Raw genomic sequence first — 18,851 nt, 5'->3', positions numbered from 1 at the left:
TTGGCTGGCAATGGATTATCATCATATAAACTTTGTATATATCTCATAATAATCAAATGAGAAGAGATTTTGTTACCTTGGCCCTTACTTGCTATACCAGAAAAACACACACACACACACACACACGTCTCATCGTAGAACAACGGATCTTTTAAAACGTGTACATGATCGAGATTCACTACCTTAACCCGTCACCTCATCGAGAAGTCCGCCCCAGTCCAAAACTTCCTTCCGATTGCTGCTGCTGTTGTGGAGACTGCAATCACATGTGAATATCGATCATCATACATGCAAAAGATGCACAATATATGGTGGGGGCAGCCCCACTATGGTGCATTAAGGTGGCATTGTAATATTATGTTTGGGTGCAACCGTATATTCTTTGAAACTACAATAATAACACAAAGTTTATCTTGATAGAGTTGGTTTACACCGTTTTTTCTCCCCCTCGGGCTCAAATCACGTTTCAATCATTTTCTTTGTTTTTAGATATGTAATTGAAAAGATTTGGGATAAAAGACACACATACAAAATGCAATTAGCTAACCAATATACTTTTATAATAGCTTCGTTTTTTATAATCAAATGATGCCACCACTTGAAATTTTATTACTACAAACAACAATGAGGAATGAGTAAGGTGTAAACGAGCCAATCTAGTAGGTTAATCGAGCTCGGCTAGAAAAAATTATTACACCAGGCTCGAGCTCGAATAACTTTTTCAATGTAGGGCTCGAGCTCAAGCTCGATTTTTTTTTTTAATCATCAAGTTTGGGCTCGATGCTCATTTATGGGCTCGTACTCGCGATCAATTAACTCATTTATTGGCTCGAGGTTAATGATTTTTGTAATTTTATACAAACATATGAGCATGTTTGGCTCGGCTCGCCTCAAAAATTTTAATTAAGCTTTCGAACGAGCCAAGTCGAACATTGGTTTTATGAAGCTCGACTCGTTAAATTAAATGAGTCCTATTTTGTGTTCGACATTCACTCAATCTCGAGAATTATTAAGCTCGAGCTCAAGTAATCCGTTAAAAGATCGACTCTTTTACACCCCTATGATACCAGAAAGTGGAATATAAGCAAATAAAAATCCGTTACCTGTGCAAATTGTTGGTGAATCTGTTCATGAGGATGAACGTATGCCATCCCCGACCGCTGAGAAGGGTACTGCATGTATAGCGTGGAGGAGCCAGAATGAGCAGTGGCAGCATGGTTAGGACTAAAAGGAGTCACCATTGACTCCGGGAGTCTGTAACCCATTCCTGTAGCGGGTGAAGATGGTGCAACCCATGGTCTAGGTAAATGTTGAGAGAGTGTGTGAGATTGGTGATCGACAGATATAGATGAAGGAGGCCGGTGAGCCGCTGAACCAAGTTGCGGAAATTCGGTGTTGTAGTTCAAGACAGGTGTGTACATAGGTTGTACGGGATATGAGCCCCCGTTAAACCCAAAGCCTGGATCAAATCTCTGTGCATACCTGGCGAAAAAACGACCTATTACTATTGTTTCATATTTAAGCATGGCTAATGAGTAATAAATAATAATTAATTAATATATCAACCAGTTCTTCCAAGTATGCAGAAGGCCTATTGTGGAAATATATACAAGTAACAAATTAGATCTTTTTTAATGCAAGAAACAACCCGCACTTGACTTCAAACATGGTCAATGGACACTTACAAGAAAATGATAAAGTGATTACAGTGCAATCATAAAACAACAATATTAGCAGTTTAACGAGCTTAATGGGACTCGCAGCTTATTCGGTCAGCTATACATGACTGTTTGGTAGTGGCTTAAGGATATAGAAAATGATTATTCAGTAAGCTTCTAGGAGGAAGCTTTATGCAGAAAACCAAGTTTTTTTCCAAACCTGCCCTTCCCAATTAAAAAACACACTCCTTTCGGCTATGAAGAAACCTTCCCAATCTATATAGACAGATTAATCCACACAGACAACTTTATCCATACAGGACCTTGATGGAAAACCAACCAAACTGGGATGATAAGAAAACTGAGGCCACAAATCTATGGCTGGTCTAAATTATCATAGTTACAATATGGCATATGGTAGATTGGCAACGAATGTACAATAAGAAAGATGTTATAAAAATCCTCCTAAGAGTAAGAATACAACAATATACTCTGATGTGCAAAAATATATATATATATATATAGAGAGAGAGAGAGAGAGGGAGAAGTATACCTGTCATAGCTCCTGTCATAATCAGGATCCTTCTTTTCAACTTCACGGTCCCGAAAAATAGCCACTCTGCTATTACTCATAGACCTACCAATTGGCTCCTCCATCCTACTTCTACCCGATCTACTCGTACCCATTAAGGAGTCAACCGAACCCCTACCACCGTTCACATCCGCTCCTGAAGCAGAAACTTCTTCTGTCCTTGATGCCCCTAATGAGCCATGGTGGAACCCTTCCCGCATCCTCGGCTCGCTCTCTTGCTTCCCACCAGACACCCCACCAGAGCTAGAACCAGAGCAGAATATTCTAGCCCGTGCCCGATTATATTCTTCTTTTCTTTCCTCGACGCTTTTCAAGCTATTGCTCCTCAGTGAATTTGAATTTGCTCCACCAAAGATCTGTGATCTCTTATTTGGCCTCTGTTTGATTGCAACTTTGACAATACTGCTGCTAGAGTCATCGGTTGGTAAATTTACATGGATATCAGCCAAACGTATCAGAGGAAGACGGCATTCAGAAGTTTTACGAACAATAATTCTGGAACCAGAACCATCAGGCAGGTTATTGTCCAGTAAGACCGCAGATTGAAGAGAATAGTGCTGAGCCACACGATGCGCTGCTAATCGTAGATAAGAAGTAGGCAGCTGTTGGAACTCCATTTGTTGTTGTGAAGGATCTCTAATGAACTTCTCCACATCCTGCTCCATCCGTAGCACTGAAAAGAACATAATAAGAATTTGTGTTTACTTATAATATGAACAAGGCATGTCCATAGTAAAATGACTACAGCGGAGTTACTAAAAACCGAAAGATATTATAAACTCTGCTTCTTTGCCTACATGAAGTTTCCCCCTTGAAAATGTCATAAACTAGTGGAGTTGCTAAAAACCGAAAGATATTATAAACTCTGCTTCTTTGCCTACATGAAGTTTCCCCCTTGAAAATGTCATAAACTAGTGGAGTTGCTAAAAACCGAAAGATATTATAAACTCTGCTCCTTCGACTCCAGTGGAGTTACTAATCCCTCCCTCCCCCCTCCCCCCGCCCCCACAAAAAAACACCCAACCGGGGGTTGAATATCTGAAACAGAGTTGGTTGGAAAGCCTCAAAAGAGTCATGATAAAGAACAGCGCTGGTATAAGGAGCCCGAAGGGTGACAATCATTTTCATTGAACTTTCTTTGAGGCTATCTCTGGCCAGGGGGCATACACACAAACTCATTTGAGTTGGACCTGAGCTCCAGTAGACAGCCATTTCGTCCGTCCTGTCTAATAGTAATATTTTAAATCACAATGGTTTAATAAAAACTCAGATATTTCAATATATGTTATTAATATTTGAAGATACTTTTTTGAAAATGGAACTCACATACACTCCCCACCTTTGGTGAGGTTGGAATACTTGACCTATAGGAAGGTTGGGTTACCGGATGCCGTTAGGCCAAAGGCCCTTTGGTAAGATATTATTTTTTTATTTGTTAGTAACAACATTGTAATCTAGTTTTTTAATTAGTGAAAATATAAAAGGTAAATTCACACTCCCACCCATCAAGAGACGGAAAGAAAAAAAAACGTCCCACTGTTTAGAAACAACGAGAAGTCCCTGCTATTTAGCAGAAGAAAAGTCAACTGAGAGGCTGGAGAGAAGAGAAGAAAGTGCTCATTGCCATTTAGAGAGAAAAAGGGAAGGTCTGATGAAAGTTGTACAAGTTGGCGAGTTGGCAATCGAAGCCCTAAATCCTAATGATCCAAATCATTTAAAAAGCCCAAAAAACAGTTGTGGATTTCACACGGCAATTTCATATACAAAACACTGAAATCGCAGCAAATAGAGCCACTATTAGCAGTACTACGATATGTCAACCCGCATTAACACCGCTATACCACCAACTCCACCGTGATTAATTGCCCAGATTATTGGTTCAAGAAGTACGAAATGCACCAATAAAACCATCATGATTCATGAATCACTTTTTCCTTTTCTGATTTTTGTTTGGGTTTTTCAAAATTTTACATGCATTATCCAGGACTAGAGACCTCTAGAATAACTTATCCAAGGACGTATAGAAAGACCTACTGTTCTGAGATTATGAAACCATTCTCAGGCTAAGCATCTACACCGAAACAACCCCTTGCACCACTTCATTGCAGTCAATATTTTCCCATAATCCTGCAGTACCAACCTTTGAAGTACATTGTACATTATACCATCACTTCCATCCAACTATATAAACAAAAAAAATTGGCACCCCACATAAAATTATTTGTTCACAACTGTAACACAAAAGACAATTCTGCATTATCATGATGCTTTCTGAACTTGGTATTGTTCATCTTTAGAGAATCTGATACTAAATTTTCTACTAATTTGAAGAGCCAAATGTTCCATTAATATGGCCACACAGTGTGCATATTTTATCAGCATAGTAATGTTTGTAAGCTTATAACAATTTGTTTGTACATGATTTCCAAAATACATACTTCAATTTACTCAACTCTGTTGTGCTATAAATTATACAGAAACAAAAGCTAAAATAAAACAAATAAACCATCACCATTTTCCTAATTAGCAAGTATATTTATCCAATGACCAACATAAAACAAAATAAAACCCATGAATACTGTTGTACCTTCCCACACCTATTACAGAGCATTCTTTAGGTTACCCTATTAAAAGTTTTAGCAAATGACATAACAAAAAAGATATTGGTGGGAGGATAAGATGATGGCTTGTAGCAATTCCAAATAATTATTAGTAGCAACTGTTTGTCATCATCAAGGGGAAAACTCCAAGCATGTAAGATTATATCAGCATGCAACTACTTTGAGACATGTTTACAAGCATGCTCCTAGCCTCCTACTATGAATTTCAATCTGTAAAACCTTGTAGATATGAGAATATTCTAGTAGGCAAGAACCAAAGACCCATAGGGAGGGAAAGAAAGATCAAATTCATGTACCAAAACACATACATTTAGAATTTTAGAACAAAAACAGAGATTGGCAGAACTTATAATCAAGTAGCCATGAAATTTAGAAAGAAAAAGCGTTGCACAAGCCGAAGAAAGATAAAAATCAGCTACGTATTACTGCCAGTTATCCAACTCATAGCCGGATATGGTGTATGTACATATATCGAACATCCAAAGTGTTCATAGATGCAACAATAGTAAACATTTGATTGCATTGAACTTGATCAAGATAAATATCCCAAGCCACAAGAAGAGCTAGTGTGAATTGTGATTGTAATGAGCAGTACATCAATGACGTTTTCCTTTTTCCCTGTCAGGGGGGCTAAGTTCGTTTTTTATTTTTGTGTTAGAGATTCCTGTCAAGATTTGCATCAAACCGCCTGTTATACTTATTTGGATATACGATTGGACAGCACTGCAGGAACGATATGCCCATGTCTATAATTCAAGTTCAATGATGCCATCATGCCAATTTGACATTGGCAGGATGCGCAAAGCTACACTAACTGATCAAACATTTAAATGCTCTCTGCCTGTCTTCAATTGCCTGGTTAGATAGAAGGCATCACTGAGTGACCAGTGCATCAGGTTTAGGCATATAACATAGCACAAGAAATAGCAAACAAATGAATCATGTGTGGTAGTAGACACTACGTCAATCATTTATAGTCACTTACCAAAAGTAACCTCAACCCAGGTCCCAAATGACAGTTTCATAAAGTTCAAACAAATGAATCATGTGTGGTAGTAGACACTACGTCAATCATTTATGGTCACTTACCAAAAGTAACCTCAACCCAGGTCCCAAATGACAGTTTCATAAAGTTCAAACATCTTACATTGAACAGGGTGTGGTATAAGGCTCTAGAGGAGAACATATTATACAGCATCACTGGTGGACCTAGGCTTGACACAACAAATTCCGGTAGGCGATATCCCAATTTAGACTTCTTTTTACCGAGCTAAACAGTCAAATAGTTGATTGTTGCCTTTCTATGATTTTGCGGTTGTACGCTATTGCTTATTAAGTCAATTATCAGATATAGATGGAACACCTACCCTTAATAACTCAAATACTCGATATCATCATTAACTATAGGAAAACCATCATTGTTCACTTTCCGTATACTCTCCCATCAAACTTGCCCGTTAACGCCATATGCGCAGAAAATTCAAGTCGATAATTTAAGAGCAAACAGCACGCGAACATATAAATTATGTGTCTGTGAAATATATATAACTTAAAAGCGACATTGATAATGGCTCTTGGAAGAAAAAAAAGCATTATGAAACGTGAACGGAATACAAAATTGAAAATAATTCAACACAAGGCACACACCTGAAAGACGTTCCCTGGGGTTTTGCAACGCTTCACGAAGGAACTGATCAACAGAATTCACCATGTCCTCCAATATACCACCAGACGACGACCTAGCGGGAGCTGAAGAAGCAGAGGTGAATTCCAGAAGGGAAGGAGAAGTAGTAGTCAAATTAGGGGACGAGTTGTTGCATTCCCTCTTGGAGGAGAGCATTAACCTGCTCATGGTTGCATCCAAGTCGGCAACTTCCCATGAATCCGGCGGAGTTGCTTCAACTCCCCCTCCAACATCATCTACTGAACCCGCCATCGCAGTGGAGGCTATTGTAAGGAGCGATTGACAACGATTTTAGGGTTGAGTATAGGAGGAAAAAAATCAACAACAAATCAACGATTCTGGTGGCGGCGGCCTCATGTGATCTGAGATTGAAGAATGAGGCCTGTCGAGGAAGGTTTTGAAGGATTTCATGAGAGAAAGACGGTGATCGGATATGGATTGAAGGGAGGAGATGGGGGAAAACGTTAGGGTTTGACGATGGAAGAGTGCGTAGAAGGATTACTTTAGCTGCGATTGTGTGTGCCTTCGCACGTATCGTCTACGCCTAGTTATGAAAAGGAAATATGGAAATTATACTTACACCCCCTATACTACTCCGGTATTACATTATAGCCCTATTAACTATTAAAAATCATTATGTGATTAAGGGGCCGTTTACCAAACGTTTACTCGGGTAAGTGTTTACCAAGCAACATTACCTTACCAGATGAATATGGTAAATACCAAGAATCTTACCTGATAAAAATGAGACAAGGACCAAGAGTCTTACCCGATAAGTGAAGGCGACGACTCTTACCACGGTAAGCGCTTACGGGGTACATTGTTGCATACGATGTCGTTTTTGTGGACTAAAGTCATATCCGGAAAGTAAATAATAGTGTTGAATTTTACCGATAAGCATTTACCGGGTAAGTGTTTGGTAAACGACCCCTAAATTAAGGTGTTGTTTGGCAGTTGCTGAATGATTTAATGCAGAATGATTAAGAGGTTCTCATTATATAGTGCAAAATGAAATATAATTATTTGGTAATTGTTTACAGTGGTATTAGGGTGCTGAATGGTTAAGAAAGACTCATCATACAAGATCATTTAGAGGGTTTTAGAATCATTAAGAAGCTTTTATTTGTCAAACAAAATTCACATTTTAAGGATTCAAAGCTCGCCTCTTAATGAAACTATTAAGAGGTAAACAAACTAATTCACAAGCTAACTTATAAGTGAGCTTATTTTTTTAAGTACACGTTGATGACATAAGCTAATTTATTGAAATGCTAATTGAAGCAGCTTATAAGGAGTTTTTTTGCACTTTTTTTCAATTATAACCTTCATAATATTAAATATTATTTATTACTATTAATTATCAATAAATATAAATTAATTATTACTAATATTAATTGATTGTGATCAATATTAGTTGAAAATTATTAATTAACTTTAATTACATTATATATTAATATCAATTTTCAGTTACTTAGAACTATTATTAAATATATCAATTATTTTTATATTTTTTTAATTATTATTCAATATATTTAATTATCAGAAAACAAATATAATAATTCTAATAATGTTTACATACTTATCAACTAGTTTTTTGTCAAACATGATTTATTTATCAGCTATCAGCTAGTTTGCCAAATATAGCTTAATACAATTTTTAAAATTCATTTTTGTTTCTCGTCGACTCTTTCTTGATTATTTCATCCGCATGAATTCTGTTTTTGTATTAAAATATAGTAGATTTTTTGTTATTAACTAAGAAAACTTTTACATATGAAAAAACAATCACAACCCATACGAGACAAGCCAACTGAATTCGCATGCATTCTGTTTTTGTATGTGGACTAATTAACCAAATTTAGGGAATTGAATTCACCTCAACTGAATTGGCCTGATACCCTATTTATATTTGCTGGTATCATAGTCACCCTATAACTTTAAATAAGGTTTGATATTTATATGTAAATAATTATATAATTACATAAAACTTTAAATAATTATGTTTATTTACAGATAATACCCTGAATTGTTACACTTACGTTTTAACACATATTCTATAATCATTCTTCAAGAATAATATTTAATTGTCGATCATGACTTTGGGTTGCTTTCAAATGGAAGCAAACGTATTCTTTGTGTGCGATCCTATAGGTTTACATACTCCTTAACAATATTGTTGTGTGACACGTGTTGTGGGCATACGATAACATACATTTATAATTCCAAAACTACCCCTATTTTATCATACATTATTGACTTATTACCCTATGTTGACTCCTTATTACTTTAATATTCAATGCCTGAATCTTAAGTTTCCAATCTATAGTACAAGAACAGATCTCAAGTTACATATCCAACATGTGTTTTTTTTTATTCTAAGATTGATGGTTTTCAAAAAGTTTGTTTTAACCCCAAAAGTTAAAATGATGATAAAAAACCTTTAACACGAGGCGAGATGAAAACACAACTAACTTTTACATAGAGTGTTACTCAAAATAGTCAACATGGTGACCCCAAATGATGTTTTTTTTTATAGTGGAACGGATTGACGATGCTATGTATAAATGATATGATAGATAATATTATATTAGAAATAATTATTGGCTAATTTTGGGTCAAGGAATATTCGGAAAATGGTTTTATATAAATTATTAACATTTCCATAATTTAATGTTATTTTTAATAATAATAAAATATGTTGATTTTTTTAATACATCAATGACCTATAAAAATGTTAGAAACGAAAAAAAGGACAAATTGCATGAAAAAATAACGTACTTTAACTTGATTCATATTTTGGGTAATGTATTCCTAAAACTTCCATTTTGGTACCTAAGATGTAAAATTGTAAACATTTAAGTATCCGGTTAACCGGTTGAAACATTAATCGGTTACCATGCTGATGTGGAGACATCCAACTCAGTATTATTTGCTGACATAAATATCTTAATTTAAAATTAATTTTGGTTTATTAGAAGAAAGAGTTAATACTTCAACCGGTTACCCGGGTACTTTAATGTTTAAAACTTTACATCATAGGGGGGGTGTTTGGGATTGCTTATAAAAGCTGTTTTTTTAACTTATTTCAGTCTGACACCGGTGACAAGTTGTTTTCTGGTGTTTGGATAAGAAAAAAAAAACTGTTTATACAGGTGCCAAACCGGTAATAAGCTGTTTTTGATAAGTTAATCCTTCATGACTTATGAAAAATTGTTTATTACCAGTTTACAATTTTAACCTTGTTTTATTTAACTTCGATTTGATATCACATAAGTTAATAAGCACTTTTACAAAAAAACATAAGTTGTTTTAAATAAGCAATCCCAAACATCCCATATGTATGAAAATGGAAGTTTTGAAATTACATCACCCAAAATAGAAATAAAGTTAAAGTACACAATTTTTTCATGCAATTTGCCCAATCGAAGATGAAGACTATAGTCTTACAAAAATAACAATCACAAGGACCAAATCTGTAATTTTTTAAGTTTAAGGACTCTAGTTGTAATTTTCTTTAAACCAAAGGGACCAAATCTCATATCCAAATAGCATATTTAAAATTAAGATAAAAGAAAGCAGGGGAAGCGAGGATTCCGACGAGTTACGGAAGCGTGAATCATGCCAAAATCCACAATAAAATAATGGTTATTGGTTAACTTCCTTCAACAAATCATTTCTACAAACACCTTACCTGCAACACATAAAATTAATGGCGAGATGGTGGGAGAGTGTTCGGGAGCTACGACCATTGCTACACTTGCTATTTCCGCTATGTTTTCACTGGATCGCTGAAGAAATGACGGTTTCTGTGCTCGTTGATGTCACCACCGAAGCTCTATGTCCAGGTCAAAACACCTGCTCTCAAGCTATCTACCTCAATGGTCTTCAACAAACTGTACGTTCTTCTTCTTCATCATCATCATCATCATCATCATCATCAATTCGTCATTATCATCATATGTATGGTCAATTTTGGATTTTGCATCACTATCATCACATGTATGATCAGTTGATTTCAAGGGTTTATTCATGTTATTAATTTTAACAGATTGGGATGATCATTTAGCTAAGGGGAAAAGTTAAAAAAACACCCATGGAAATATCTCAGGATTAATTTATAAATATTTGTTTAATTAAAAAACCATTAAATTTTATCATTTTTTATGATTAAGTTTTTGAACTATTTTTTTTAACGAAAAAACCATTAAGTTTTATTAAGTCCCTAAATATAATTTTTCTCAATAAAATAAACCATCAAACTCTTAAAAAACTCTTAAAAGTTGATTGCTTACATCGTTTTAATCCAAAAAAGTAAAACTACTGTATTTATTATAAAAAAATATTTAAAAACTTAATCATTTAAAATAAAAAAAAAAATTAATTATTTTATTCATTCAAAAAAAACAATTTAATAACTTAATCATTTAAAATGAGATAATTTATTGGATTTTTACAAACTTTTTCGTTAAACGAATTATATCATTTTTTTTCCTAGATGGTTTAATCGAGTTGATGTCAACTTCTGTTAATTAATGCTAATTTGTCCATAAAAAATGCTTAAACCATCCATCCTGCTACTTACCCTAATAAAAATATCATTAATTTTAGAGTAAATTACGATTTCGTCCTTATGATTTGTTAAATTTAAGATTTTTGTTTATATGGTATAGAAATTGCGTTTTATTCTCTATTATTTATATTTCATTGTTATTTTTGTTCTTATAAGTTATAATTTATTGTTGTTTCAGTCCTTATAGTTAATAATTCTTTACTGTTTTAGTCCTTTATATTTAAAGATAAGAATTAATCCAAAGATGAAAATGACAATAAAATTGTAAACCATAAAGACGAAAATGACAATATGCACAAGAACGAAAATCATAACTTACTCTTAATTTTAAGAAGATCGAACATTATTTTTCAAAAAACCTGCCCCTCCCAATAAAAACATTCCATCATGAAAAACCCTTTCAAACAAAAACTTTATCGATCTATACAGAATGATTAATTCATACAGACAATTTTATTCATACAATACTTAATGAAACCTACCAAACAACCTCTTAAACAGAAGTGCATTTATTTGTTTCATTGAAATAAATGAAACAAAAATCAGTTATACAAGACAAGATTAATAGATTACTAAATTACAATCTTTTCACCCCATATCTCACTCTTGCTGTTTTCCGATATTATATTTCCACTAGTGCGAAGTTATAAAACTGGTCCTTCAACTTTGTATGTTTCAAAGAAAACCCTTAAGGTTTGCATTTTGTCTTGGATTAGGTCTCTCACCCCGACATCCGTCCATATCTATGTCAAGCTCGAGAGCAAAATGACCAATTTACCCTTTTTTTCTATTTTAACATTCGTCTTAAAATATTTATATGTTATTTTCTTTTCGTTTTTCAACCCACCGACACCCACGGCCCACCACCATCAACCACCGTCACAACACGACCAGAAAGTGAAAAGAAACAGATTAAATCAAACACAACCAACTCGAATTCAGGTTCCGTAACTTTCTTTTCTTAAATGAATTTTATTTTTGGATTCATCGATGGTTTATGATGCCTTCTTGTGAACTTGTAGGTTGTAGGCATATTCAAGATGGTCATGCTTCCAATTCTAGGCCAGCTTTCAGATGAGTATGGCCGTAAACCGTTGCTTCTCGTTACCGTATCTACAAGCATAGTTCCCTTCGGTAAGTGTTATTTCACGATCAGGAGGCGATTCAAATAAGAAGCCTAAATATCGTGAGAATGTAATAAAGGAAGGTTCATATTTGAAAATGCATATGTGAACTGACTTTACAGATTATTCATATGGGTTCACATATGCATATTCAAATGGATTTTTTCAATGATTCACACATGAACCTTTCCTTCTTACCTTTTTACACTATTTAGCCTTCTTATTTCATCATATGCAATTTACAACCATTTTTTTGTTGAATATATGGAAGCTTGAAGCCTCATGTTCGCTCACAAGTGTCGTGTTGGTTTATTATCGTTCAGCCCTGCTCGCCATCAATGAGTCAAAAGCATTTGTGTATGCTTATTATGTTCTTCGCACGATTTCATATATTATTAGTCAAGGAAGCATTTTCTGCATTGCCGTTGCTTATGTGGTAAGATATATGTTCCACTCGATTCTACTTTGCTTACGAATTAAACGAAGTTTGATGTATCACTTACTTGATCAATACGTTCAAAGAGCTCGTGTAAGTTTTAGATGCTCAGTAGTCCACACTATGACATAATCGGTTTTATAGGATGCTAGATATGTCTAAATATCATAATAGACTGCTTTTATATGACATAACAATAATACGTCATATGTAAAGGTGTAATAGTAACTCGATAGGACGCTTTTGGACGTCCTAACAGTTTTTTATGGGCCTATCTATTAGCAGCTTAATGAGCTTAATTGGACTCAGCTATACGTGACTGTTTGGTAGTGGCTTAATGATATAGAAAATGACTTATTCAGTAAGCTTTTAGCGGGGAGCTTTATGCAGAAAGCGAAGTCTTTTCCAAACCAGTCACTTCTCAATTAAAAAACATGCTCCTTCCATCTATGAAAAAGCCCTCCCAAACAGAAACCTTCCTAAATCCTAATCTATACAGACAGATTAATCCACACATATAGCTCTATCCATGGAAGACTTCATGGAAAACCAACCGAGCATCCCCTAAGTGTACCATTATGTTTTTTATAGGACACTTTTGAGAAATGTCATATGAACATGTCTTCTTATACGACACTTGTTTTTACAAAATACTTTTTCAAATAATGCCATATAGTAAATACTAACAAGACGCTTTATTTTAAAAGTGTCCTGAAAAACTTGTCATAACAACCAAAAGCCTCATATCGACTTACGTAACACCTTTTCATTTGCATAGGGCACACATTGATCCTATAAACTCTATAAAGCAGTCTATTAGGATATTTACACGGTAATACATCATGGGAAGGCTTATAATTTGCCAATTTTTGCAGGCAGACATTGTTGATAATAGAAAGAGGGCAGCTGTTTTTAGTTGGATAACAGGTCTCTTTTCGGCATCGCACGTCTTGGGAAATCTCTTAGCTCGTTTTCTTCCCGAAAAGTACATCTTTGAAGTACGATGAGTTCGAGTATAACATAACACGCTATTCGTGATATCCTTTCGATTCTTTTTATATTTTTCTGAATTAGATTTCTTCTAATTCAGGTTTCAATAGCTCTCTTGATCTTCTGTCCGGTTTATATGGCAGTCTTTCTAGCCGAAACGGTTGAGTCGACTACTCCAAAGATGGACCGGCATGCATCTTATTTGAGTAAAACACTCACGGTTGTTCAGAAACGTTATAGAACGATGAAATATGCCGCTAAGATTGTTTTGAGCACGTATGTCCGTCACTTCGGCGTTCATAAACTTGTGTGGATTTCAAGATTCATCGTCTCGTTTCTTTCTCTTTTCTCCTTGATCTTTAATCTTTATACTCAATCCGTCACAAAACAACAGTTCATATTTCTATTTTTATTTGTCCCAAAATGCCCACTTTCAGAAGTGTCTACTTTCCAATCTACTCTTAATTATGAGATGGGAAATTCATTACTTCCTGTGTTATTAAGGGTACAATTGTCATTTAGTTTCCAGTCTACGGTTGTCTTTATACTGTTTACTTTTCGGTCTAAAAACTGTGTACATTTTTCATCGTGGACATTTAATGAACATGGTGAAACACTCGAGTGAGGTTAAGAGGAAACCCAAAAAAATGAAAAACTAAGGAATACCCTAATAACCGTTTATTTGTACAGTATGAACATGAGTATACAAGTAGTAGTTGAAGATGTTTCCTAATCTCTTGTAGATGTGCATGTTATACACATGTGCATACTGGAAAAATTTACACTAACTTATATGCACATGTGATGAATGGTAACTAAGGTGTTCCTCATTTTTTTCATTTTCTTTTCAGACTTTCCCTGAACCTGACTTTATATGTTATACTATTATTCTAACATGAATGCTTTTCGTTTCAGTCCGATGCTGAGTAGTATTTCGGTCATTTCTTTCTTCTATGAACTGGGAATGTCGGGAATCAGCACCGTCTTACTGGTATATTTATATTTGCCAAATTGTATTAAGTCTGTGTTTGGTATACAGACAGGACTGGATGGGACAAGAATGACTTAGCGGGTGAAAGAATTATAGGAAGTTTTAGGGTTTTAATTTGACATGATAATTTAGTAATTTACTAATCTTGTCCCATCTTCCTGATTTTTGTTCTACGTATTTTGTCGCGACAGAAAAAATAGCATTTTTGTCCTACTCAGTCAGGTCTTGTCCCATCTCAGTCTAATATCGTGGGACGATAAGTTTTTGTACTGTCCTGAATAATCAAACTCATTTCATTTTTTTTTTCTTCTCGAAAGTATTACCTGAAAGCAGCATTTGGTTTCGACAAAAATCAACTTTCAGAAATCTTGAGCATGGTCGGTGTAGGTTCGATTGTTTCCCAGGTTCGTTCTTGTGTATATATACACCCTTGTAGGAGTTGGTTCAAATAAGAAGACTAAATATCGTAAGAAGAAGGTAAGAACGGAAGATTAAAGAGAGGTTCATATGTGAATCATTGAAAAAAATCTATTTGAAGATGCATATGTGAACCGACGTTAGAGATTGTTCATATAAGTTCACATATGTATCTTCAAATGAATTTTTTCAATGATTCACATACGAACTTTCCTTTCTTACCTTATCACGATATTTAGCCTTCTTATTTGAACCTCCCACTGCGCTTATATAATGTTTAAAATTTCTTCTTTGTATTCATTAATTTTCGTTCGATCATCATTTGTTTCTAGTTGGTGGTGCTTCCGCTTGCTAATCCGTTGGTCGGAGAGAAAGTAATATTGTGTGCAGGCCTACTAGCATCAATAGCTTATGTACGTTTGCTTCAATTCGCTTATATACCCACAATGAAAAAGACACACAATTTTAGAACTGCATAATTATTACATGTTTTATTTACCTAAATAACAATTTTACCCTTAACAAGAGAGACAACAATGAATCTTTCTATCTCATAATAAAGGGTTAATTTCTCTACCCACTCTTATTTGCAGGCATTGTTTTACGGCTTGGCATGGGCTTCTTGGGTAATGATCTTCAAATTCAAGTTTTTATATTATTGAACTTAGGTCCTGTTTGTTATTAGCTTAATGAGACTTACAACTTATTTGGTCAGCATATGTAACTGTTTGGTAATGGCTTAATTATATAGAAAGTGGCCTATTCAGTAAGCTTCTAAGGGGGGCTTAATGCAGAAAGCCAAGGTTTTCCACGCCTCCCCCTTCCAATTAAAAACCACTCCTTCCATCTATGAAAAACTCTCTCAATCCATAAGAGAGATTAATCCACACAGTTAGCTTTATTCGTTTAGGACTTAATGAAAACCAACAAACAACCCCTTAGTTATATCAAGATCTTTTACCAATCTCGGCAGCCTACCGTGTAAGGAGGCAGACATCCTTGTAGAATTACAGAAGATTTACTTCCAAAAAAACGTTCTTATATAGTCTAAAGTTAAAAGTACGTACTGTAAACTATTACGCAACAAATGTAATTGATAGCAAGCTCGAGCGTATACAGGTACCCTACCTTGGCGCATCGTTTGGAGTCATCTTTATCCTAGTTAAACCATCGGTAAGTAATGCGCTCGATGGAAATTGATTTTATGCCTGTCGATTATCTAAGTACGTAACTAGACTTGATTACTCTTTTTAACAGACTTATGCAGTTATATCAAAAGGATCAAGATCAACCGATCAGGTTTGCGAAAGTCTTTGTTTACCCATTATCGGTTCCATTTTGTGGGTCCCATTGCCTGTATCTAATGGTACCCGCAAACCAGCTGTTAGAGTCCTATATCAATTACCACTACGACGAAATTGGATTTATAGAATACCAAAAATGTCCAAGTGTCCTAATAGACTACTTTATATGACTTAAGTTTATAAGACCAAACACTTGTGGCTCCAATCTAAAGATGTTGTAATAAGTTCATATGACGTTTTTGGGCGTCGTTTTTTAGGACACTTTTGAAAAAAGTGTCTTGTTAGTCCTTTTATTGGACATTGTCTGAAAAGTGTCTTATAAAAAAGATTTTGGTCATAGGACATTTCTTTAAAGTGTCCTATAAAATGGCTAATAAGACACTTTGTTTCAAAAGTGTAATAAAAAGCATGTTAAGACGTCCAAAAGTGTCTTATGAACTTATTACAGCACTTCTAGATAGCACACACAAAGGTTTGGTCCTATAAACTTAAGTCGTATAAAGTAGTTTATTATGAAACTTAAAACATTTTTAGTGTCCTATGAACTCGATTTTGTTGTAGTGTAGACTTGGACCATTTCCCCATATGTTGTAACATCTCTTCTCTCCTCAAGTGCTTTTTTGGAGAGTAATCTGATGGGGTTCCACATATTTTAATATGGTATCAGAGCCCATGTCTACCATTCTAACAGTGTTTATGTAATTCAATCTTAGGGAAAAGCACAAACTTTTATTGCTGGTGTGCAATCAATTGCTAGTTTGTTATCACCATTGGCAGTGACTCCATTGACTAGTGAGCTCTGATCTCTTTCTCAATTTCATATTAAGGGGCCGTTTACTAAACGCTTATTCGGTCATTTACCTCATCCGGTAACATAGCAAAACCGAGAATCTTTTCTGGTAAGAGGATGAAGAGTCTTACCTGGTAAGTAAAGGTGACGACTCTTACCCAGTAAGTGTTTACCGGGTAAATTTTTGCATACAATACCATTTTAATGGACTACAATCTAACCTGTAAAGTAAGTTAAAGTGTTAACTCTTACTGGGTAAGCGTTTGAGTAAACGGCCCCTAAGTTTCGTTCTAGTTCTGGAATTTTTTGACTAGTAACTTACCTGTGATCAACTTTCGGTTTTGCAGCGTGGTTCTTGTCCACCGATGCGCCTTTCGACTGCAAAGGCTTCAGTATCATCGTGGCATCTCTATGCATGGTAAGTCTACTCAACCACCCAGGGACGGATCAAATTTTTTTCAAGTGGTGACACCATTTGACTATAAAAAACATATATAGTGGATATTTTTCACAAAATCATCATTGGTCTAGTTATTTCATTGCTTTTCATATGTTAGATCCTTTGTTCAAGTCTTTTATTGCAAAAAAATTTCAAAAACCATAATAAATTTGAAATTAAAAGTTAAAAACTAAGAAAATGATACCAACGGGGAAGAAAAATCTTGCAAAGCAACTCTATCAAGGAAAACTTGTGTCCTTGTTGTATTTTCAAAATATATATGGTGACACACAACAAATTGGTACAGTGGCACTTTTCACGACCCTATAAATTTTTACACCACGACAAGGAATGAAATGGTGGCACATGCCACCAGAAACCCCACCCCCCGGGTCCGTCCCCACAACCACCACCACCTGCCACCGACCAACCACCTTTCTCTGACGGGATTTATTCAACCATTTCAGGTGATCTCCTTATGCTTTGCATGCTCACTGAAACTGGAATCGCCACCGGATGATGGAGATAGTTTGGAAGCACCACTTGTATCTTAACCATGTATACGGCTTTTTAGCTTAATGACCTTCTCTAGAAGCTCATTTTGCAAAATGACCGTCAAATGTATTTCTATGTTTTTTATGGGAGGAGACTGTTTTAGATCAGAAGCATATTGTTTTGAACTAGGGTTAGGTGACACGAAGGTTATTGAGCTAATTTCTTTTCTTATAAATTTCTGCTTTTAATTGAAAGCTCATTTATCCAAATGACCGAGATAAATGTTAAAAATTAACGTATTTTAACTTGATTCATATTTTGGGTAACGTACTCAAAACTTCTATTTTGGTACCTAATATATAAAGTTTTAAACAATATTTCATGCATAAAAAATGTTTTATAATATAGTGTATATATAAAAGATCAAACGAGAATGCTAACTATTTAAGAGAATACGAGAACGGTCAAATCATGTGCAAAATCACATGTGATTTTATATTAACGGTCAAAAAAGTGTACGGACGACCCTATGGTCACGCTTTCAAGTCGCGGTGCAAAGTCGCATGAATCACATGTGATTTTACATTAATATCATGCACAAAATCATATGTGATTCGACCGTTTACTTATGCTCTTTATATACGTGTCGTTATCATTTAAACCCGATTATATATATAATTATTTGAAATATGATTTGTTTTGTTGTAGAAACCCATTCCATCCCGTGGGATCCTTTTATT

General features: G+C 35.0%; 2 protein-coding genes across 2 annotated transcripts; one reads left to right on the top strand and one right to left on the bottom strand.

The window, feature by feature from the left end:
• Nucleotides 1-7,070, bottom strand: LOC112509822 (R3H domain-containing protein 2-like). The gene is made up of 4 exons (XM_025114997.1): nt 6,519-7,070; nt 2,212-2,923; nt 1,104-1,482; nt 1-256 (listed from the first exon to the last, which is right to left on the bottom strand). The coding sequence occupies exons 1-4, from the start codon at nt 6,805-6,807 to the stop codon at nt 197-199; spliced, it is 1,440 nt and encodes a 479-aa protein (XP_024970765.1). The 5' UTR covers nt 6,808-7,070; the 3' UTR covers nt 1-196.
• Nucleotides 7,071-10,127: 3,057 nt separating this feature from the next.
• Nucleotides 10,128-18,330, top strand: LOC112509667 (hippocampus abundant transcript-like protein 1). Its single transcript, XM_025114745.1, has 14 exons — nt 10,128-10,450; nt 12,148-12,259; nt 12,573-12,685; nt 13,561-13,683; nt 13,776-13,951; nt 14,591-14,666; nt 14,984-15,070; nt 15,416-15,496; nt 15,677-15,709; nt 16,203-16,256; nt 16,341-16,382; nt 17,101-17,179; nt 17,525-17,595; nt 18,084-18,330. The coding sequence occupies exons 1-14, from the start codon at nt 10,265-10,267 to the stop codon at nt 18,168-18,170; spliced, it is 1,320 nt and encodes a 439-aa protein (XP_024970513.1). The 5' UTR covers nt 10,128-10,264; the 3' UTR covers nt 18,171-18,330.
• The last annotated feature ends 521 nt before the right edge of the window (nt 18,331-18,851 follow it).

Source organism: Cynara cardunculus, assembly GCF_001531365.2.
Source record: "Cynara cardunculus var. scolymus isolate 2C chromosome LG 3, CcrdV1, whole genome shotgun sequence".
Lineage (NCBI taxonomy): Eukaryota > Viridiplantae > Streptophyta > Magnoliopsida > Asterales > Asteraceae > Cynara > Cynara cardunculus.
Note: the sequence above shows the minus strand (reverse complement) of the source record. Positions and strands in the feature narration are given on the sequence as shown.